This window comes from Lygodium microphyllum, chromosome 19, assembly GCF_053477565.2.
Source record: "Lygodium microphyllum isolate KBCC chromosome 19, Lygodium_microphyllum_v1.1.10, whole genome shotgun sequence".
Taxonomy (NCBI): domain Eukaryota; kingdom Viridiplantae; phylum Streptophyta; class Polypodiopsida; order Schizaeales; family Lygodiaceae; genus Lygodium; species Lygodium microphyllum.
This window is the reverse complement of record NC_141153.1, coordinates 82,577,123-82,601,342: the sequence shown is the minus strand read 5'-3', so window position 1 is coordinate 82,601,342 and position 24,220 is coordinate 82,577,123. Positions and strand designations below refer to the sequence as shown.

General features: G+C 40.3%; 1 protein-coding gene across 6 annotated transcripts in view; it reads left to right on the top strand.

Annotated features, from left to right (window-relative positions):
- Positions 1-24,220, top strand: part of LOC148020096 (glyoxylase I 4-like) — a 51,561-nt gene that overhangs the window by 8,083 nt on the left and 19,258 nt on the right. For 4 of the 6 annotated variants that reach the window (XM_087700374.1, XM_087700377.1, XM_087700379.1 and 1 more), the window contains 2 exons: positions 23,605-23,702; positions 24,092-24,175. In XM_087700374.1, the coding sequence (XP_087556500.1) occupies positions 23,654-23,702; positions 24,092-24,175 (133 nt within the window). In that variant the 5' untranslated portion in view covers positions 23,605-23,653. The remainder of the gene's footprint in view (positions 1-23,604; positions 23,703-24,091; positions 24,176-24,220) is intronic. The other 2 variants (XM_087700375.1, XM_087700380.1) reach the window with 1 other exon arrangement.

The following is a 24,220-nucleotide window of genomic DNA, read 5'->3' as shown; positions in this document are numbered from 1 at the left end:
TGGCAAAACATATATCGGGACATAGCACATTTTGTTGAAACCTGTTATGTGTGTCAGATGTATTCTATGGTCAAGCATCAAGAAGGGTTACAATCAACTTATCCTTTGTCTATACATTATAGATGGGTTATTGATATTATAACTATGCCTACAGGAATATGGAGTATGCGATATTTATTAGTGCTTGCAAGAGAGGATCTAACCAATCAAGTTGAAGGTAAAGCCTTAACAACCAAGACCACCCAAGCTGTTTGTCGTTTTTTACTTGAAGAAGTGTTTTGTAGATATGGTTGTGTGGGTAAAGTAACTGTAGATAGAGGAGAGTTGGATGTTAATGAGGCACGCAACTTTTTTGCTCAATTGGCTATTAAGTTGGCTTTAACATCAGCCTACAACTGTCACAAGACTGTGACAACTATTACCTTTTTGTTGATTTCTTTATTACATATTTTATTTGGTTTTTCTTTTTGAAAGGATCCCTCTTGAAATCTAAACGCCTGAGTTGCATGGCCAGTTTGTGAAATGGACAGGAATGTCTAGTGAGTCAAGATTGGACAGTTAAGGTCCAGTACAAGTCTGGAAGAGACTGATGGCATTGTAGATTTACAAGTTTGGAAGAGACTTGTGAAAGTGTATATGGACAAGTGTGTTGAAAAACTAGCCTGGTAGAGACTAGTTCAAAGTGAAGATGGACAAATCTGCAAGAGATTAGTCCATGTGGGGTCATCAGTGGAAATTCATTTTCAGTTGAGCTACATTGTAAATTTGGATGTAGCCATAGTCTGCAAAGATGGTCAGAAGACTAGTGGGATGCAATGGAAGCAACTCCTAAAATTTAGGGAGTTACTATTTTTGGATCTCAGAATCTGTTCGCGTCATTATCTTCGTTTTTGCACGAGGATTAATCCTCTGGTCTGTGCCGAGGTCAAATTTTGAACTGAGGATGGAGAATTTTAGACCGAAAGGTTTAAACAGGAAAATTGTTACATGTATGCCATGTGTCACAATTTGGGCATAAATTCCCAAAAGAGAGAGAGAGGGCAGCACAAAAACGAGTTTCAATGCATGGGGGGCTCATTTTGGTAAACGGGAGATGGATTGCTGCAGATGGAGAGCTCTTGAGAGCTGGTCTACCTTGTCTATGATGCACAGAGGGCTGAGCTTGCTTCCTACTCTCTCTTTCTCTCCCTGACAGTATGGTTATGCTGCCGAATCAAGGGCCTTTCTTCTGATTCAGGTACAGCTGTGTGGAATATGCTGTTTTTGCATGAGGCAAGAGCCTTTTTTCTCCAGGAACAGGAGCAGTTGTATGCTGTCCCAGCAAGGACAGGTGAGGGTGGTAACGTCACCAAGTAAGTGTCTGAAACAACACTGAATCAATACTGTTTTTGGACTGTTCAGAGGTTAATTCAGAGCCCAATTGATGTCAAAGTCAAGGGGCACTTGGCCCAGATGATGCAGGATAGTGCAGGGAGCAGTATGAACTGAAAACGGGTTTCAGAACAGGTCTGAACCAGTAATTACAGTGGGCTGAACAGTACAGGGAACAGTATGAGTTGTAAACAGGTGTCAGAACAGGTCTGAACCAGTAAATACAGCAGGCTGAAATGGTCAATTCTGCACTCCAACCAGAAGTTTCAGACTTGGGCAGAGTTTCCCCCCCTGGTCAACTTGATTTGGGTCAGTAATTGTACTGTTATGCTGTCAAATTTCACCCAGAATAGGTGAAAGACAGCCCATTGTACTTTCTCTTTTTAAAAATAAAGAAATACCGCAAGGGGCGCCTAACTTAAAGGGCCAACAGGGTGTCTGTGTGGCAACAGGAGCATTCTAGCTTCCTGTATTTCTTCTTGATTCTGTATCTTTAAGTTCAGGTAAAGTGGGCGACTGTTAATTGGGTGAAAGCATTTATATATTTTGGTTGTACACTACCGCTCTTTTCAGTGAACAGGCCGGTTACAACAACCCTGAAGGCAATGGAAAAAGTGAGAGAGGGTACCAGCCTATTCTCAAAGCTCTAGCAAAGTCTTGTAGAGGAAGGTCAAAGAATGGCCTAAAATGCTATCTTTTGCATTATGGGCTGACCGGACTACTCAGAGTACAGTGACTGGCTATATGCCAGTTGAACTTATGCATGGACAACAACCAATTATGCCAATTGAAGAATCTATTCTCACATGGAGTCTTCTACCTTGGGAGGAAGGCATCAATAGAGAAGAGTTGCTGACTCTGCACATATGGTAGCTAGAAAGAAGGCCTGAAGATGTTTAAGCAGCTATTGAGAAGCTAAAGACAACATGACTAAAAAACAAAAGAAAATTTGATAAGCGACATTGACTTCGGCCAAGAGCAATTCAAGAAAATGACTAGGTGCTTGTCTATGACATGAGTCTAGATAATCAATACAATGCTTCTAGGAAGATGGTAAAGCGTTGGTTTGGCCCGTATGTGGTAAAGGTCGTTCATGACAATGCCACATATTCATTGGCTGAATTGGATGGGACTATCATAAAATACCTGTAGCTGGAAAAAGAATCAAGCTCTTCAAACGAAGAGAAAGTTCAACATATGAGTTAGAAGACTTGGATATAATTCAAGAGCATGAAGACATAGAGGAAGAAGAAGAGGCAGAAGATAAAGACATTGACATGGCAGAAAATATTTTTTCTGACATTGCAGATCCGTAAGACTTTGGCACATGCCAGAGGATGTGCAAGTTAGGAGGGGGTGGATGTCGTGCCGCTACGTACATACCGCATAAAAAAATCTAGAGTGTGGCTTTCTTATTGATTTACAGAGCCAATGCCATTTTAGACATTAGTGTTAGTGTCCATGACTCAAAAATATTAGATTTTAGTCAATTTTTGATATTTTAGATATTATCTCTTGTAAAAATCCATAAAACTGTAGACAACGTCTAGATTATAATAACATGTAAAAGAAAGCATGTAGCTTTCAGTTAATTTGATAGGATTTTATATAAAAAGAGAAATTGGCGAAATCGCGCGATGCGCGAACGCTGTTTTCAGGCAGTGAACAACACTTTGAAGTGGGAGATGAAGAGGGAGTGATTTGGCTAAATTCTGGCTAGGTGTCTTGGTATTTTGTCTCCCTTTCGGAGCCAATGGAAGCATGAGATTGGCAATCTGAGCAGCATAGAGAAATGTGTTATTTTATACACGTTTTTGTCTATTAGAGTTTTATCTTCTCATAATGCAGGAATAAACCGACAGGCTTCATCTTTGTTAGTATTCTTCTACATTTTCTAATTCTTTTTTAGAGTATTCTTCTACGTCTTCAATTTTTTCGAACCCCTTCTCTTCCGTCTACTTCTCTCCCTGAATCTACCTTCATCCTACTGTCTTTTACCCCCGTGGTGGACTCTTGACACCAAATGTTGTCGGAGGGGTTTTTGTCGAAAGGTCGAATCCACAAGGGATTAGAAGTAGAGATAGGAGATGGAAGAGAAGATAGAGAATACCCAAGTGGTAAACACTACAAAGACAAATCACAATGAATTGAATCAGTATGTATTGAAAGAACCTGGAATCTTCGGACTACTTAGAAGCAATCTCCAGGCATTAGATCTCCTGGAGCTTCTTCGTAGAACAAAACGTGCATAAAAATTATAGCTCCTTCTCTACTGCTCGAAACCCAAATCTGATGGCTCCGTTGGCTCCGAAAGGGGGGTAAAACTCCAGGATACTTGCTCACGGATCTCCTAGATCACTCCTTCTTCTTTCAGTTCAATATGCAGTTTTCAGCCTTACAACCTGTTTACAGCGATCGCGACTCGCATGATTTTGTCAATCTGTCCTTTTGTGAAAATCCCCTAATTGGCTGAAAAAGCAACTAGCTTTTTGCATGCCATCCTAATCTAGAAGTTTTTTTCTAACTTTTTCGAAATTTTAGAATAAATAATATAAAAAATAGGCTAAAATTATCCAAAATCTAGTATTTTCAGATAATCCATGCAACTCACGCTAGTACTAATGGCTCAGACCACATTAACTCTCTAGATCAATAAACAAGTTGGATGATGATGCATTCCATACTTTTTCACACTTTGTCCTCATAGCATCACGACATCCACCCCCTCTAAACCTGCACATCCTCCGGTATGTGCCAAAGTCCTAGTTGTCACCGGATTCTGAGTCCTCCTCATCCTTTGCAACCATATCCTTTACTTCTTCATCTTTTATATTTTCCTGGCTAGCCCCTGTATCAGGACCACTATTTTCTTCCAATTCTGGCAACTCATAGATAGTAGATTCCCGCCTTTTGAATAATTTGATTCTTTTTCCTGCTACTAGAAGTTTGATGGCTGTCCCATCCAGCTCATTTAATGCATAAGTAGCATTATCAAACACCTGTCTTACCACATAGGGTTCAAATAATCTTTTGGAAACTTTACACATGGCACTATGCTGGTTATCTAAACTGCTATCATAAACCAATATCCAATCCCCATCTTGTATGGTTCTTGGTCTCAGTCTATGTCTTTTGTCAAACCGTTTCTTGTTTTGTATCCTTGCTGCCCTTAACTTTGCAGTTGCTGCCTCTATGTCTTCTGACTTTCTTTCCAACTGTCTAATGCGTAAGGCCAACAACTCCTCTCGATTCAACTCCTCCTCCCAAGGTAACACACTCCATGTGATTGTCATCTCTTCTATTGGCATGATAGGTTTTTGACCATACATCAATTCTGTAGGCATATATCCTGTAACAATACTATGAGTTGTTCTATCGGCCCACAAAGCATGAGGGAGCAATTGTGGCCACTCTTTTACCTTCTCTCCACATGCTTTTGCCAAATGCCTTCACAATAGGTGGGTGACCTCTTTCACTTTTTCCATTTCCTTCAGGGTTATAGGATGAAGTTAAAGCAAGCTTTATCCCTAACCGTGCAAAGAAATCATGAGCTTCATCTGCATCCAACTCACCCCTATCTGCTGTAATTTTTCCCACACAGCCATACCGACAAAAGATTTCTTCTAAGAGAAAAGTATACACAGCGTTTGTTGTCTTAGTACATAAAGCTTTCCCTTCCACTTGATTAGTCAAAGTCTTCACGAGCAAGCACAAGATACCTCATTTGCCAAAGACCTGTAGGCATTGTGACCAAATCCACCATCCACTTAAAATGAAGAGACAATGGATATGTGGGTTGCAATCCATCCCGATGTCTCACAAATGAATACATTTGACATGTCGTACATGTTTCCACAAAGTGAGCAATATCCTTATACATAACCTGCCACCAATATCTTTCTTTGATCTTTGTAAAAGTACCCCAAACACCTCTATGACCAGCCCTTCATGAAATTTTTGCATTACTTTTACTTGTGAAGCTCTGTCACCCAAAACTTGCAATGGCATATCCTGTTTCTTTTTAGCATGTTTCCATAAGTATCCATCTTTAAAAAAAAATCCATACGCTTTCCTTTTGATTTTCTTAAACTCCTCATTTGACTATTCATCTCTCTTTGTTAATGTACTATCGGTCTCAATGACTACATGAGCACCCATAAAATACTCCTTATCACATTTAAGGGCTGTCACAATTCCCCATAATTCTCTTTTAACTTGTGGATATCTTCTCTGTCGTTCAGTCAATACTTTAGTACCAAAGCGAATTGCATATCTTTGTCTTTCCTCATCATCTTGCCCAATTGTCCATCCAATCCCGATTGGGCTTGTATCAACAGTAATAATGATAGGCTTTCCATATGAATAGTCAGCCTTTCTCAATGTAGGAGCAGATTTTAAGAGTTGCTTCAATTTTTTCATTGCTTTTTGATGCTTCATTTCCCAATGAAATTTCTGACCTTAGAAGCTGATAAAGAGCATCGGCTACATGTGCAAAGTGAGGAATCCATATCAAATAGAACACACATGCACCCAAGAATTTATGCGCCTCTGATACATTCGTGCATACATCTTGCATTCTATTAATTCCATCTATTTTTGCTGGTGATGGCCTTCGCCCATAAGGCCCACACATATGCCCAACAATCAAAATCTCTTCAACTCCAAAGACAAACTTTTGTCCAGAAAGGGTTAAATGCGCCTCTTCTAGACGTGTTAAAATCCTCTCACAATCCACAATATGGTCTGCAACAAATTGTCTGCATCCATGAGCATCCATCTCTTCATGCTTTTCATCCACTGCACATCCTTTGATTGGAACATCATCCAAGAAGGGCATTGTCAATTGTGGTATAAAATCCTTGAGTATCCTATTCATAGCATTTGTCATGTGCGCTACTGAGTTTGTTGCACCCTGTGGGAGAGTACACATCCGTACTAAACCTAAGGGAGTCTTCATGGTTGTGATATCCCTGCTTTCAATTGCAAGTTGAAACTGATCATAACCCGAGTAAAGATCACCCAAAGAATAGATCACTCTGTCTGCAAAAGCCTTTGCAAATTCATCAACCATAGGACTTGCATCCACATTTCTTACGGTCACTTTATTGACTGGTTGCATGTCTTGAATAAATCTCAAAGCCCCATTCTTTTTGGGCACAGTAAACCAACGATTTGAGTACAGGGTTGAAGAAGGCTCCAAGATCTTCATGCGAATCTTTTCATTTAGCAAATCCATCAACTTTGGCAAGTAAGCTTTAGGTGCTGGAATAGGTCTCAAGTTCCATGGTACATGTGGCACAGTAAATATGACCATAGGAGAGACAACATTTAGATCCACACAACCTATTTCACTTGGCTGAAATGCAAATGCCTTCCCATGTCTAGCCAACATCCGCATAAAATAGTCTCTCTCAGCAGGCAAAAGAAACCCTTCTGCACCAACTTTCAATTCCTGTAATGTTTCAGATGTAAACTGATGACCTATATCTTTAGGATCCCGTAAGCTTGGCTGCCTTGACACTTTTTCATACATACTCTCACTCTCTGGTGGAAGTGGCAAAGCAATTGGTTTCACCTTTTTGTCAACTGTCTTATACTGTGTCTCCACAAGTGCTTCAGCCCATTGTAATCCTTCCTGCTGAGCAAACAATGCTATAACATCATACATATCCAAAGAACATATCAACAACACTCTGTTTTCAGCCTCATTTTCTGCATGTAAAGTTGTTGAAATTTCAGCCATAGTGTTAGTAATATTTAGCCCATAAAAGATGCCTGAAATGCCATCATTTTCAGTTAACAATCCCAATGCTCTCAGTTTCTTAGTAGATCATGAGATATGCATTCAGCCCTACACATAGCTTCCATAGGCTTAAACCAACATGAACTGTTTGCTGTAAACTGAGAATTGCCAATAGTAAATACATTCTTCATTTCATCAACAGGCGAGTACACCCACTGAACAGCACTACTGTAGCCCCGCATTACAGCAGTGCTTAATGAAAATCTAGGTCTTTGAATTCCCTTGCATTTGGAACCAAAGGATACTCTCGAAGCGTATCACCTTTGTTTCCATACGTACACCTGTAATCTAGGGTTGTTCCAAAATCACTGCATATGAGGAATTATCTTACACAAAGAAGTGTTGCTCTTCCTGTATATTACCAATCGTTACTTTTACATTAGGACATGCAGCATAGAGCTCCCCTGAAGAATTATTTGCAGCCCTCATTTGCCAACCATGATCAGTGTTTACAGGCCATGCACCATTTTCATACAATCCACGCTCAATGACATTTATCTCAGACCCATGGTCAAGTAAAGCAACACAAGGAGTTTCATGTTCCCCTATTTTCACTACCGTTTCAGTGGTAGCTCTAGCCCAATGATTTCTTGTGTAGTGACTTCGAGGAATAAATCCTAGAGTCTCTTCTCCATATTGTTGCATTTGTCTTACTTCACTATGCATATTGCTGCAAGACAATGCACTTTTAGCCACTTTCTTCTCTTTTCCACATGCTATCCATTGATTAGTAGCATCCTGCATAGACAATCCTGTACTTACTTCATGCTCATATTCAGCCCGAATACCCAACAAACCAGTTTCCTCTTCAAATTGCAGCAATGCATTAGTAGTTTCACCAAGAAACTGACACTTCCTTTTAATTATGTCAATGATCTTATCATGAAATTCTCGCTTGGCAATGCCAAGCACCTCTCCCAAGGTAAATTCCACCTTATTGTTTAAGATCCGTTCTTCAAGAACCTTCTTAAGATTTGTGGCTGTCTCAATGTAAGATTGCAACTTATATCCTGGGTGCTTGCCCTTGTTTTTACCCTCTTGTTTGTTATCCTGTTTTTGCTCCTGACTGACCTCTTCCATAACATGCTCGGGAGGTGGCTGATTTGCAGCTTTAGGCTGATCCACACTTCTTCTTGTCATTCTTTTAGATGTCCCTGCAATATTTTCATCTCTTTTTCGTTTTTCTTCCACAAGTACATCCGTGTTTTGTACCTTTGCTAAATATGCATACAATGAATATGCATCTACCGGTGATTTCCAACCAGTTATGCCACGAATGTCTTGCCTTGCATGAGACATTTCACTATCAGTGATCTTTCTATTTTCAGCTGTATGTAAAGCATGTGCCCATTTTCAGCCTTTGGACCAACCATCACTTGGCCATGCATTCTATCCAATTGTAGATCAAAAGTTGAAGCATGTACTGCCGCATAAGCATTTCGGACAGCCAAGTTTTCCAACAACTTTTGCATACCTTCCTTTCCAAAATTCAAAGTAAGAGGCAATCCCGTTTTTTGTGCACGGATCTTGCCATCTTTCCAAAAGATAAGCTGTTGTGCCAAGGCCTCCTGATAGGCAGCACAATCCTTTCTCTCGTGTTGCAAACTATTACACTACATACATCTTTTTCCAGGCTTAGGGGCTGCTGCCCGTCCCCTTTCCTCTTGTCCTTTTTTATCTAATTTTGCAACCTTCAATTGAAGATCCCGCATGCCTTTGACCAATTCATCTAAGACATCTTCCCTAACAAAGGGAACAATAGCAGGTACAGCCATAGGGTTAGCCACAGAAGTAGGTGGCTTACTGGATACATTAACTATCTTGCCCGTAACAGTGGGCAAGCTAGAGACATGCAATCTTTCTCTTCTTCTATGCTTCTTCACAAGTGCAGTAACAGCTTCCTTGACATGTCTCTACTCCGTTTTCAAACCTGTCTCTGTAGTTTGATCCTCCAGCAAATCATCAAGCTTCTCTTGAAGCTCAGGATCAGCTGCCTGTAGAAACAATTCAATTTTCTGACTTGCAAGAGCTTGCTGTTTTGCAAGATCCAACTGCTCAAATCGACTTTCAAATTCTCTTAATAATTCTGTAGCCACAAGACCCTTATTGGGTTGTAAAACCCACTCTTGAAAAGTCTTGCGCGTAATCAGACTGGTGTCCTCAATGTAAAATTCTTCCCTGAGTGTCTTCTTGAAGGCTACCCAGTCTGCATCTTGCAAGTATAATTTAGTAATCCGTGCTTTCAGTTCATAAACAGTAACATGTATAAAATACCGGCTTCATGCAGATTGAGCTATCCCAAAGAATTCCATCTTTTGAGCATAGGTATATACATATGTAGATACATTCCTGCCATTGAATAACTTCACCTCACGCTCAACTGCTTGCAAAGCATTCATCACAACACTTTCTGTTTGAGCTGAAGCTTGCATCACCTGTTGTTGTTGTTGTACTTGCATAAGAATATTCATATTTTGTATCAACTGTTGCAAAACATCACTGGAGAATGTATTAGAAGATTCTCCTATCTTGTCTTTTCTTCTTCTGACGACCTTTCACGTTGGGTTCACCAATGTTGGAGGGGTTTTTGTCGAAAGGTCGAATCCACCGGGTATCAGAAGTAGAAGAAAGTAGAGATAGGAGATGGAAGAGAAGATAGAGAATACCCAAGTAGTAAACACTACAAAGACAAATCACAATGAATTGAATCAATATATATTGAAAGGGCCTAGAATCTTCGTATTACTCAGAAGCAATTTTCAGACATTAGATCTCCTAGAGCTTCTTCGTAGAACAAAACGTGCATAAAAATTACAGCTCCTTCTCTGCTGCTCGGAACCTAAATCTGATGGCTTCATTGGCTCCGAAAGGGGGGTAAAACCTTAGGACGCTTGGTTACGGATCTCCTAGATCACTCCTTCTTCTTTCAGTTCAATCTGCAGTTTTTAGCCTGTTTACAGCGATCGCAATGCGTGCGATTTCGTCAATTTGTCATTCTTGTGAAAATCCCCTAATTGGTTGAAAAAGCAACTAGCTTTTTGCATGCCATCCTAATCTAGAAGCTTTTTTTTAACTTTTTTGGATTTTTACAATAAATAATATCAAAAATAGGCTAAAATGATCCAAAATCTAGTATTTTCAGATAATCAATGCAACTCACACTAGTACTAATAGCTCAGATCACATTGACTCTCTAGATCAATAAAGAAGTCGGATGATGATGCATTCCATTATTTTTCACACTTTGTCCTCATAACATCACGACAACGCACCGACACCGTGTTAGGGGAAGTTTATGCTATCATCAGAGGTGAATTCAGAAGATATTTGGGCTAATTTAGGGCTGATATCTTCAGCCATATTCAGAGAATGAGCTACAACATTGTTCTTAGGCACATCTCTATCTATCTTGTCCAGTTTTCTTGCCAAACCCCTGTGGTGACCTTCAACCCTATACGCAGCGACAACAATCCATGGTTGCTCAATGGATATGCTTGGTGGTGAGTCTCTAGTGTCTCTTGACAATGACTTTGAGATTGTGGTGCGGCCTCCTCAGACGTGGTCCTAGTAGATGGGGTCATCGTGCTTGACGAGGTGAAATGGCTTTGCCTAGTGTGACTCCATGGCATGGAGTGGAAGGTGTCTAGCAGGGTGGCTCTATCTTTGCCACGCTACTAGTGTCAGTAGGCTCCGATCTATGAAAAAAAGTCTATCATTTCTCTCTATGTGGGTCCCTCTAGGTGAGCTGGCCTCTTGTCTTGTAGTAGTGCTGTGCGGCGCCTTTGGAGCTCTTGGAGGAAGAGACCTAGGCATCTCTAGTCCTAATACTCTATAACAAACCATCATGGAAGAGGTAGTGGTACCGCCCTTGTATGTCATAGTATATTGTACATTTGTGACTCATAAGCTTGATCTAATAATGTTCTTAAAAGCAAGATGAAACCAAGCTAGGCTATGCAAGGGAGTGATGAACTTACCTTTTACTCATTAGGGCAACATGAACCAAGAAGGTTTTATACCCCCTATGATGAGCTCAAACTTTAGTGAATGCTCTTGCAATGGCACATAATCAAATCTTACTCATCCTCTAGGCACATGATGTACCGCTACAGTCAAAAGGTGGAAGGTCAATATCCAAACTATGTAGGCTCATCCAAATAGTCATATGTGAAAACCAATAGTTCTTACCTTTTTATTGCTAGATGTCTTGATGAGCTCAGTGCCAATCTGGAGTATTTGTGGTGTGGGAGCTCCCATAATCTATACCAACAAGTCAGTGCCTTAAAGAGTGCCTCCATGACTATAGGCATTGCCCCCAACCGTGCTTTGACAATGGGATGTGGGATGGATGGCTTACTTCTAATCATGCGTGCTATCATCATGATCAATGGCCTTTCCATGCCATTCCAACCATCATAATAATCTCTCTCTATTCCAGTGTAATGAGTGAGTGGTCTTAGGTGCTTGTGGTAGAAGCTATAGCCCCATACCTTTGCTCCATAAAGTAGTGTAGGTGTGACCAGGGTGTCAAAACAACCATAGTTTGGTGTGTGGCTCCTGGAACTGTATGTGAATACATTGAGTCTCGAGTGCTCTAGTATTTGGTGGCCTAAAAAATGAAATAATATATTAACGTTTGCAAAATGCCAAAATGACCTATGAGACCATCAATTACAATAATCTGTATGATGGTACAATTTTTTGAAAAGAACAGTAATTGAAAATATAATAACCAATACAAGGAAGCTAAAAGCTATAAGTAAGGAGAACTTTGGTTGACAAATCAAGAGCTCTAGTTGATACAATTTCATAGAGGTGTAGAGGGCTTGGCTCTAGCTTGAGTAATAATCTTTTGTATTTGCCTATCGAAGTGCCATTGAGGTGTGTATCGAGGTCTAGGATGTTTGGATTGGCCAAGCTTGATGGCTTGATCAATTAGGGCTAAGGCCTTACATCTGATCATCTTGGAAATCATGGATACAGGTGGCCTCTCCATCGACCATCGTCCATCATAAGTGCGACCTAATCAGCTGCGGTGAGATTAAGACTGGTGGGCTCCCATACCTGTATTCCATAGAGTAATGTGGACATGACCAATGGATTCCATTACCCTATTCATCTTGTGTTCTAGTGGCTTTGTAATTGTGTCTTGTTTTCTCTCACTTCCATTTATGTGCACTCACTCACATGTTTTCGGATGTATGACTCTTGATCATTATCATGTTTTGTAGTATCATGTACTTATCGTTGTGTATTGTGCTCAATCCTTAAGGTTTACCTATGTTGATCTTGTATTCATCGTGTTGTAGATCCTGTTTTTGACCTTGCTAATGTGATGTGACTCTACCGTTTGACCCTATGTTAGACCTTGGGGGTGTACCATGGTATTGGTGTTTTTAAACTCTCATGTGGTTTTTTGACTTTAACACTAGTTTATATGGAGTTTTGTGGTGTTCTTGTGCTCATATTGTTTGCATTTTGATTCATCTTATTCGTTGATGTGTTTGCACTTTAAGAGAGGGATTTTTAGCATTGCTTTAGTGCTTACTCTAAACTTCATGCTTTGTTGAGCCTATCCTTGACTATACATGTGTGTTATTAGGTGAGATCTTACCTCATGTGACTTGCTTGTCCACTAATGTTAAATATGAGTGATTGGTTGTTGGCTTGTTGAGCTCTCAATAGCTCTAGGTATCTTTTATTTTCTCTACTTCTTTTCTATCCTCAATTCTCCATTATGGCACCTTTGTGTTCTAAAATAGGTGATAGCTCCAGGCTCTCAAGAATCACACTTGGGAAGTTGTCATGGAAGCTTGGTTTGTGCAGAAAAGATTGTGGCTTATTGTCTTCTTTGAAGGTGGAGGGGGATGTTTATCTTGATGTTGTTTTGGATTGGGATTTAGATGATGCTGTTGCCTATTCAGTGTTGCTTAGGTGTATCTCCAAAGAGGTCTAATTAGAGGGTACCTCCTTTACTACATTCCTGGCAGTTTGGGCCAAGCATAGCAACATGGAACTAAGGGAATGGGGAAATGCCATTGCCTAATGAATAGGAATGAGGAACACGTTCCGATTGCAAGAAACATTTCTCACAACATTCCCCACAGGGGATGTTCTGACTTGGAGGAATGTTGTTGGGAACACCACATTCCATCTATCTTTCCCCACGTTTGACCCATTTGATACTATTTTCTTCATCTACTTCTCACATATCATTTGATAGTGAGGAATACAAAAGTCATGGCAAAGAAATAGAAGAAATTGTCATATGCCAAGGAACCAAGTCCTTCCTTGGAAGAAGGCCAACATGTTGAATGAGATCTAACTGCCAATGTAGAAGACCCTTGAGGCTAACAATATGCCTGGACACTAGAGGCCGAGCCAAAAATAAATACTATGTGGAGTGGGATATTTTGCCTTACTAAAGATCCAGTCAGAGGGGCACAATGATGGCCCACCAACCATGGCTCTCCAAATATTAGACAGTAGAGTCCACATTTTCTTGGCTAAAGGATAGGAAATAAATTTGTGAGAAGAGGATTTCAAACTGATAGTGCTAAAATAAAATTGCTGTTCGAGATTCACACTTTGAAAGAGCCAAGGCAAGGGGCAGCCCGCCAATTAGCACTCTTCAAGAAAGAGCTTACATTTTGAACATGGTTTTGTTTAGCTAACCTTCCACTATAGTCATTTTCCACCAAGCTTTAGATTTACTTCGGCACCAAACAACATTTGCTTTGGTGAGCAGCCAATGATGATCTTTGACCTTGAGATGAGACACTTGATTTGCTGGAGCCTTTCCAAGAATGAGCCGGCATGCAAGATCCCAATCTTGCCAAGGACAATCCAAATCAAGAGGAGGAACACACACACACACACACATGCGCGCGCGTCTCTAGTGTTGTGTGGGTGGCCCTTTATTAGCCGACCTATGCCCTTTTAGGTGCCTTTGGCTAGCTAACCGATTTCTCAGTTTTAGCCATTTATAGCTCCTCTTTGCAACTCATTTCAGTAAGTTTTGAAGATAGGGATAGCACTGTAGGTCACATTGCCTCGTGTTATTGAATTGTATCTTGTTCTTTTGCTATGGATTCCATTGCCTGGTTTATCTTGTGTTCTTTGTCATTTTGATTGTCTTATCTCTTTCCACTTCTGTTTCTGTGCATTGACTCACACTTTCAAGGGAGGAGTACTAGATTTGCATACGAAAAGTTCTAATCCTCATTGTGAGAGTAGCACTATCAGTTAGTTCATGTGGTGGAATTGAAGGGTTTGAAGGGTCTATCCTAAGCAAGTGGAGCTAATGGTGCTAAAGGATAGAGGTAATGTCTTTGACTTGATTCAAGAGCTCACAAACTTGATCCTCAACAACAATAAATGGGTAAATTTCTTGATACGGATTGAACATGTTTATCTTGATACTCGTCATCCTTATTGACAGTATTCTAATGCATGGCATCTGGCTTATGAAGTTCCAAAGGATGTGGTAGAGGTGGATCATTAGCTTGTCCTTGTTGAAATAGCCAACTCGTGTCGAGAAACAATAGGGTTTGTGGGGAGAAACACAGTGTACTGCAAACATTGTGACAAGTAAAACTCAAAACACAAAAGAAGAATGAACTTTGAATCACGCCGATACAAAGGAGCAGAGCTTGAAGATGACCAATTGTCTTGAGTGACAGCACTTGAAAGGGATTTGCATTGTGAAGGGAGCAAAATGCAATTCTTCAGGCAGAGGTGTCAATGAAAAGGAAAATAGCTGCTCTATGGAGGGAGTGAAATGTGGTCCTTTGGGTAGTGGAATGTTGAAGTATGCCCTTGAAGATGGACAGCAATAGAGGGAGCAAAACATAGTCCTTGGAGCTGTTGGAGAGGAAAAAGATGATAACCAGCAGTCCAAGTGTGCTCCGGGGGTTAAGAACTAGCTGGGCTGCTTGTTGAAGATGGAAATGAAAATAAGTCTGAAACTGCAAATATAGCATTGCTGAGGCCGAAGATTTCTGGCAGGAGCCATGTGTGGAGTTAGCCAGCAGCTGGACCACCAAAATCCAGGGTTACACAGCTGCTGGCGCAGAAAATATAGGTATCTGTGGATGATAGGACCTGCGGGCAGCAAGTGCAAGGGTGACCAGGTCTGGTGACAGCTGCTGAATCCTCCAAGGGAGCTGGGCAGCCATAGAAGACTGAAAATGTAGGTGTTTGGCAGCCCCTGACTGGTAGTAGGCTAGGTGGCATCCAGCTGTGATGGGCAACAGCTTTAGGTGGCACCATTGGGCAGCAACCACCATGTGAGAGAAGAAGGGAATATCAATTGGTGAAGGAGACCGGCTGAAAAATGGCAGAGGTAGTGATGAATGAATGCCCATGCCCTATCTATAGGCACATCGATTACAAAACTGTCTAGGGTGGCACCCCAACTATCTTGGGTGCCCAAACACTAGTAAACGATACAAATAAAGGCTTTTTGGTGATGCAATGAAAACCAAAATATGAATTAATGTGGTACAACTACAGTTAATGACTGATGGTGCCCAAAACTCAACCTTGGGAGAGAAGCCACTAGCTCCACATCTCCTCTCTTGGAGCACCTCTTCTCTGACCATGGCGAGAAACGGTAGGGTTTGTAGCAAGAAACATAGAGCGTATGACAAACATAGAAGAAGAATGAAGAAAGATGAACATTGAATTATGTTGACACAATGGAGTGGAGCTTGAAGATGACTGCACTGTCTTGGTCACTGATCAGGCTGCAGCATTAGGAAGGGATCTGCACTGTGAAGGGAGCAAAATGCAATCCTTTGGACAGAGGTGTCGATGACGAGGAAAAGAGATGCTCTATGAAGGGAGTGGAACACAGTCCTCAGAGTTGTCGGAGAGGAAGAAGATAACAAGTAGACTAAGTGTGCTTTGGGGGTTAGAAAACCAGCTGGGCGGCCTGCTGAAGACAGAATTGCAACAGCAGCAAAGTGCTAACAGGTTTGAAATTTCAAATGCAGCACTATTGAGGTGGAAGACTGCTGGTAGGAGCTACATGTGGAGCTGAATGGCAATTGAAACACCAAAATGTAGGGTTGCACAGCTGTTGCTGCAGAAAACACAGGTATCTGTGGATGATAAGACCTCCAGGCAGAAAATGCAAGGGTGAGTAAGTGTGGCAATAGGTGTTGAATCCTCTAGGGGAGTTGGGTGGTCACAGAAGACTATAAACTCAGGTGTTTGGCAGCCTCTAAATGGGTGGGGGGACTGGGTGTCAGCCAGCTGTGATGGGCGGCAGCTCCAGGCAACAGCAGTGGGTAGCAATGACCATGTGAGGAAGGGAACATTAGTTGATAAAGAAGGAGACCAGCTGAAAAATGAGAGAGGTGGTGATGAATAAATGCCCCTGCCGTATTTATAGGCATGAGTCATTGAACTGTCTAGCAGGGTGCCCTGACTGTCTCAGGTGGTACCCAGTCACTAACAAATGATAGAAATAAAGCCTTTTTGGGGCTGTAAATGGGGCCCAAAATAGGAATAAATGTAGTACGATTGTTTGTTAATGCACTTAATGACTTTGATTTCTCAACAACTAGGTCTCTTCTTTCAATCACAGTAGAGGTTGGATGTCCTTTTAAACATGGAAAATGAATGATCAAAGGAAATTCAGGTTGTGATAATCAATGTAGACTCAAGAGCTTCCTATGCAATGGTGAGGTGTTGGGCATGAAAATAGAAAAGCATCCTTGAAAATATATAGAAGCTAATATGGGGCTCCTTGTAACTAAGCAATGCTCTAGAATCCAAAATCAAGATGGACCTTCACTTTGACAAAATGCCACTCTCTCACACTCAATGAACACAATGAAAAGCAAAGTAACAATCAGGAATGATGCATGAGTAAAACAAGTGTACAAGTTCTGTGGATAGAGCAAATATGGATGCCATTCGAGGCTTGTTGGTGTGCCAAAAGTAGCGTGCCAAATATTGAGATGGTTGTGACCAAAATGGAGCTAGACACAAACAACCGTTATGGTTTTACTATGCTACCTAAATAGCCATTGTACTCAGAAATGTGGTTTTAGGCAACAAGCCCAAACAAGACGGAAATGACACACCCAAAATGGCATCTCTGGTAGTCTATCTTGTGGCAACATCTGATTATTTAGAGAGTTTTGCTGGTTTTCTCCCGTGCCACATTTGCTGCCTATGTTTCAACTCTCTCTCTCTCTCTCTCTCATGCCATTGCAGGCCACTCTCCTCCTTCTCCTCCTCCTCCTCTTTCTTCTTTCTTTTGCTCCTTCATCTCCTTCTCCTCCTTCTTCACTTGCCTTGACGCTTCAAGCTTCTAGCTTCAAAAATAGGTCGAAGGCAGCAAGATAGCATGACACCAAATCCATTTTGAAAGCGTGCCACTCCACTCTTGCCATATGAAGGCTCAGTTGGATTGGGGAAACGGAGATGCAATTATTGTGGATTGGAGAAATTGAGTAGTGTAACTCGTGTGCAGAAGACCATTTAGTATGTGTGTCTAACAAGGATATGGAGCATTGTGCAAATATACTAGTGGATGCAAAGGCAAAGTGATTGGGCCTTGGGTTAGATGAGGAAGAATGCTCTCATCATGATGGGGATGAAACTAATGTAGCTCAAGCTAATCAAGCTGAGGCTAGCCAAATGGAGACATCAAAGATAACTATATCCAAATTTGTGTCTAAGATTCGTGTCCGGTGCATGTGCGGAAACTATCTGCATAGGAGTAGCAATAGGCTTGTAATCCCCACACGATTGAATCTTCGTACTAAAATCTTAATATACTTTGTTTAGCACAAACCAATACCTCCATCACACTGCTTAAAGTGAATATCCAAAATAATGATACAACAGGCCAAATCTAACATATCAACAATTGAATTCAACTCAGCTTTGAAATCAACAATATGTGTCTAGTTAGGAGAGCAATGAATAGCATATTATTGATAAAAATCACAAGATTTGAGGCACATTAACCTCATGTTTGACATATAAGGTGCTCCCAATTTGGACTATATTCGAAATCAAGTACGAATATGTCTTCTCTAAGATGATTACTTTAGACCATATAATGCATTTGTGGTTTATAGGTCACTTTTGATGATAACAAATGTATGGTGAGAGACAAGGACCACATGACTTTGGTTTTGATTGGCGCTCTATGTCATGGATTATATGAGTTGGATGCTTTTCAATTGATCCATCGGTCTATCTAGCATCCACTCTCACTTCTACTATGTCACAGGCGGAGTTATGACATGCTCGCATGGGGCATGTAAACTATGGTAGCTTGATGCTTACGTAGTGTACACAGATGCTTGATGGTTTACCTCTCTTAGAGAGACCTCCTGAGCATGTATGCGAGGGATGTATTTTGGGAAAAATGCATAATTTTTCGTTTCCCTGTGATGTTGCTTTTAGAGCAACTGCCAGGTTACAGATTGTGCACTTAGATGTATGTGGCCCTATGCAGACAAAGTCATTAGGTGGTTGTTACTATTTTGTCACTTTCATTGATGACTTTACTCGTTTTTGCTGGGTCCACTCTTTGGTGAAAAAGTCAGAAGTGTGTGATGCATTTTTGGCTTTTGTAGCACTTGCTGAAAATCAATCTGGCTGCAAGGTAAAGACTCTTTGTTCGGACCGAGGGGGGGAATGTATGTCCTCTATGCTGAATTCTTGTTTGAAGCAGAAGGGCATTGTTCATCAGTACACTACTGCTTATACTCCATAGCATAATAGGGTTGCAGAGAGGAAAAATTGGTCACTCATGGAGATGGCTAGATGTGTGCTGAAAGCAAAGAGCTTGCTGCATAGTTTTTGGATGGAAGCAATTATGTGTGTTGCCATGTCTTGAATAGGTGCCCCACCAAGGCATTAAAAAATGTCATGCCTTTTGAGGCTTGGAACAGCTAGAAACCTTTTGTAGGGCATTTTTGTACTTTTGGATGTCTTGTATATGCACACATTCCCAAGGTACTCAGGAAAAAGTTGGATAAAAGGTTGTTAAATGCATTTTTGTGGGGTATAGTAGTGAGAGCAAAGGATATAGTTTCTATGATCTTGTCTCTAAAAAGGTATTTGTCAGTAGGGATGTTGTTTTCAATGAAAAATCAGAATTATCCCTTGCTGGTTTTGACACATATTAGTCTGCCAATGATGTATTTGAAGGGCTGTTGCCCATTTCTTTCGGTGATACAATTGGAGCTTCAACAAGTGAACTTAATGTTAGCCAACTGCTCCATTGGGTAATGCAAAAAATCAGCCCATGGCTGATCTGAATATTCAAAAAAATGCTGAATTTGAAATTCAGTAAGAGCTTGTATATAGTGAGGAGGTTGGACAGATGCCTAGATGGTATTTGTAGACTATGAAAGATAGTCATTTGGATGCTCCTATTGCTGGTCGTACTAGAAGGCAAGCTCATATGCACGATGGTGCACATACCATGGAGTTTGTTATGGCAGAAGATACATTTGATGATGAGGAGCCTGAATGTTTTGAGGATGCATAACATAGTGTGCATTGGATAGTAGCAATGCAAGCTGAGTTTGATTCCATCATAAAGAATCAAACATGGGATTTGGTGCCTTTGCATGTTGGGAAGAAAGCCATTGGTACAAAGTGGGTCTGTAAGTTGAAAGGAATGCAGATGGATCAATTGACAAATATAAGGTTAGCCTTGTGGCCAAGGGCTACGCATAGAAGAAAGGCATTGGCTATGAGGAGACATTTGCTTCTACATCTTGTATGACTACCATTAGGTTTATGGTGCATCAACTTGATATCAAGACTGCATTTTTACATGGGCAACTTCAAGAAGAAGTGTATGTACAGCAGCCCATTGGTTTTGTAGTTGAGGGATCCGAACATGTGGTTTGTAAGCTGAAAAAGGCTATATATAGTTTAAAACAAGCTCCTCAAGCTTGGTATGCAAAGATTGATGCCTAACAACTCATCAGAGTCTACCCTTAACGTATGTAAAGAGGGGGGATCTTTGCTGGTCATATGTCTATATATTGATGATCTTTTGCTTACAGGGACACATGCTGATTAGATTTCAGCATTCAAAAAAAAATTTCAGCAAACTTTTGAGATGTCAGATTTAGGGCCTTTGCACTATTACTTGGGCATTTAGCTCATTCATGATGCTAGAGGCATTGGATTGTCATAGCTGAGATACATTGGTAAACTTCTTCAGAGGTGTGGCTTACAGGATTACAAGCTAGTTTGTATGCCAATGGAACCTAGAATGAAGCTGTCATTGCATGATGACAGTGACTTGTTTGATATCCATACATATGCTCGAGTAGTTGGATGTCTTATTTACCTATGCAACACAAGGCTAGATATATAGTATATAGTTTCAGCCCTGAGCAGATATATGCATCAGCCACGCATGTCACATTGGCAAGCTGTCAAGCGTATTTTCCATTACTTGCAAGATACTAGGACTCTTGGATTGCTTTATGCCAAGGGGGGACCATTGCACTTACATGCTTACAGTGAATTTGATTGGACTGGTGATTATGATTCTCGTCACTCCACTAGTAGCAATTGTTTCTTTCTTGGCTCATCTTGCATCTCTTGCCTTAGCAAGAAACAATTCACTGTTGCCATATTGTCATGTGGAGCTGAATACAAGGCAGCTTCCACTACCATAGTTGAATGCGTATAGCTTAGACTCTTGTTAGCTGATTTGGATGTATCTGTCAGAAGCCTACCCCTTTGTTCATTGATAGTCAGAGTGCCATTGCAGTGGCACGAAACCCAGTGTTTCATGCACATACGAAACACATTGAGATCCATTATCACTTTGTCAGAGAGAGACGACATGCGGATGATATTAGCCTTGTCTACTATCCTACCACCAATAATGTGGTAGACATCTTCACCAAAGCTCTTCCTTGTGACAAATTTGAAGCATTTCGCAATGCATTTAAATTTGATCTCCTTTGGTGAATGATCCTTGTATCTTGATTACTCTTTACTCCAGGGGGATTTGTTGGGTTTCGACTCACGCCTACGCTCACAAAGGAGTGTCCGTGATCTTCACTAGGACATTAGGGCACTTTTTACTCTCTGTATGAGAGGTTTTTTTCCCAGATTTATTTCTTTTATTTTATGTGTCTATGTTACACAGTTTTAGGCACTTATTGTGTTTCACATTCTTCTAGTGTGAACACCCTTTTACAACCCTAGGGTTTAAGGGTTATACTTTGTGCTTGCACCTTGCACTTTGAGATTATTGCATTGGGTGTCCTGCTCTCACACTCTACACTGTTAACTGTACTCTTAGCTAAGTTCAATCTCTCCTTTCTCTCACATGACATGGAGTGAAAGAGTCTCCAAAGACTTGTATTTAGGTACAACATCTTGGGTGAGAGTTGGTGCCTTGAGGTTGAGGCATTGGTGAAGACTCTCACTCCTATTTTCTTTGTCTTTTATATCACTGACGTGGAGGGGAGTACTCTAGGGCTTCTCTACGAGTATATAGATTAAATTGGGAAAGCCTTGCTTCGAAATGGTTACTTGCAAGTTGCCACATGACAAGTAAGTTATCTTGTTTGTGTTCACTATTGATTTTATCATTTATCTATTGTTTAACTTTTATCTATAAATCATTATTCTTTTGTCAAAATCTTTTTATGTGATCCATGATCCATAATTCTTAAGAGTTGGTGAGATCCATACAGTGTGCAACTCATGATGGGACTGGTTTCATAAAACAATTAGATCCATTTTGTTGTGCATCTATTGCATCCTCTTTGGTACAATGAGAAGCAAAGAAGAGAAATAGGCTTAAAACGACCCAATTAGAGTATCTAGTATTGTGCCGTTGTGGCCTTGAGATTTTTTTAAAGGCATGCTAAGCCTTCCCATGCCAATGTGGATGAAATTGACATAGAGGTGCATGATATTCTAGAGATTCCATGGGAGGAGCTTGACATTTACTTTATTCTTTACAAGGAGCTATTAGCACAAGTCCATGATATTCGTGGATAGAGGAGGACCACAACAAGGGCTACACATGCAACAGAGACAGAGTTAGAGTGAGATGCTGCTTGAACATCCTCTCAGTCAAGGGAGTCCTTGGACGAGGAGGTGGAACATGGGCCCTTAGATGATGTGTAGACATGTGCCATAGTGCCATGCCCTTTGATCTATCATTCTAGATGCACATTGGTTTTAGATTAGATGATGTATAATCTGTCTTTTGGACTTGCAACTTGGCATCGTCTAGTTTTCTTGACACTTATTATTTGGGATCTTTCATTTTGGTATTATGTATGATGTACTCCTCAGAGTATGTCTTTTAAGTTTTCTAATATCTATGCAGATTGCAGCCTTATTACTTATTCAATGCTCATTGTTTATAACTTCATGTATTATGCTCTTCAATCTTGTAATGATCATGTATGATGTAACATGTTAATGTGACATGAAGGCTTGAAATTTTATGTGAAATTCAAGTAAATGATGTTGTGTCCACTCACATCTTAAAGTACCTATGTATGGATTTAATGATAAAATTTGAACTCCACCCCTTGTTTCCAAAATTGAAACTCTGAAACTCCATTTTTTGTTGTTTCTGTTTCCCCTGTTTTCAAAACTCTGTGCAACTATGCTTGTAGGGCATATATGAAAATTTTAGTGAGATAAATGGGTCTAGGGGTTTTTCGAAATTGAAGCTATGGCTCATCTGGTAACTCACAATGATCAGGAGCATGTGCTTCCCATATGTAGGCTTTATTGGTCTATCCTGGAGCATTGCAACTGTTTTTTGGGTTTCATCCATATATAGGCTTTATATGTTTATTCTGGAACAATGTGGTTGCTTTTATGGGTTTCATCCAAAGTGAGTTTTCCCATTGAGACATTGTGTCATTTGTCATGTCAAAGAAGCATTTTAATTTTACTTGACCTTTTTGCCTCCTCTCCTTTTCATTGCACACAGTTACCCTCTTTTTCCTTGTTTGCTTATAACTGCAGCTTCTATATAATGGTAAAGGAAAAAACAACAATGTGCATTGTCTGTTCTAAGTTTGTTGGTTGGCAACTGATGGACAGAAAACGATAGACAGTAAAGAAGCTAATCTTTTAACTTAACCCTATCAGGGTTGACATTATATACCTGTCAGGATTTGAAAACTTTATTAAATGGGAGAAACTGATATTAATTACACTACTTTTAGAGTCATTTGCCATATTAAAGTAACATTTGAAATGTGCTTGACCATTTTGCCTCTCTCCTTTTGAATCTCCACAGTTACCCTCTTTTTCATTGTCTACTTGTGACTGCAGCTTCTTAAATAATGGCAAAGGAAACAATAATAATGTGTATTTGTTCAATCTAAATCTGTTTGTTGTCAAACAGAAAATGACAGGCACTAAAGATGCTAACAAGTCTTTTAATTTAGTTCTCTCAGGGTTGAAGATATACCTGCCAGGATTTGGAAGCTTTATTAAATGGGTGACACTGATGCTTACTCTCTTTCTTCAAACAGCAATGAGAAAGGTGTCTCTTTTGTCTTCAAATTTGCTCATCTTTTAAAACTGTTTAGTGTGGATATGGACAGATGTGAGTGGGTTTAGCATTATTCATTGCTTGATGAATCTAGTAGTTTTAGATTGAATCTCTGTTTTATAGCTGTTTTCCAACTTCCTAGTTGTCTGTTTTCTCTTGAAGTCCACGTGTTTCATTGTTGCAACTTCTGACATACAGACATTTTTACCTGTATCATGGCATCACCATGCAATTGTTCTTGAATATTAGTTGAAACCTTGTAGGCTGTATTTTTCTACCACTTTTCAAGAAGTTTGAAAGCTTTCTTTTGGAGGTACAATCCTTTTAGAGAGTGCTTTCTATGCTTGCCTCAAATTCTCTTGTGTCTAATATAATTGCAGGTATTGGGTTTCTCCGTGTTCAGCATGCTGGATTTTTGTGCAAGGACTTAGAAAAATCGTTGGAGTTTTATTGTGGTATTCTTGGTATGTCAACTCATAATCATTTCATAGAAGTGAGGATTTATTTTA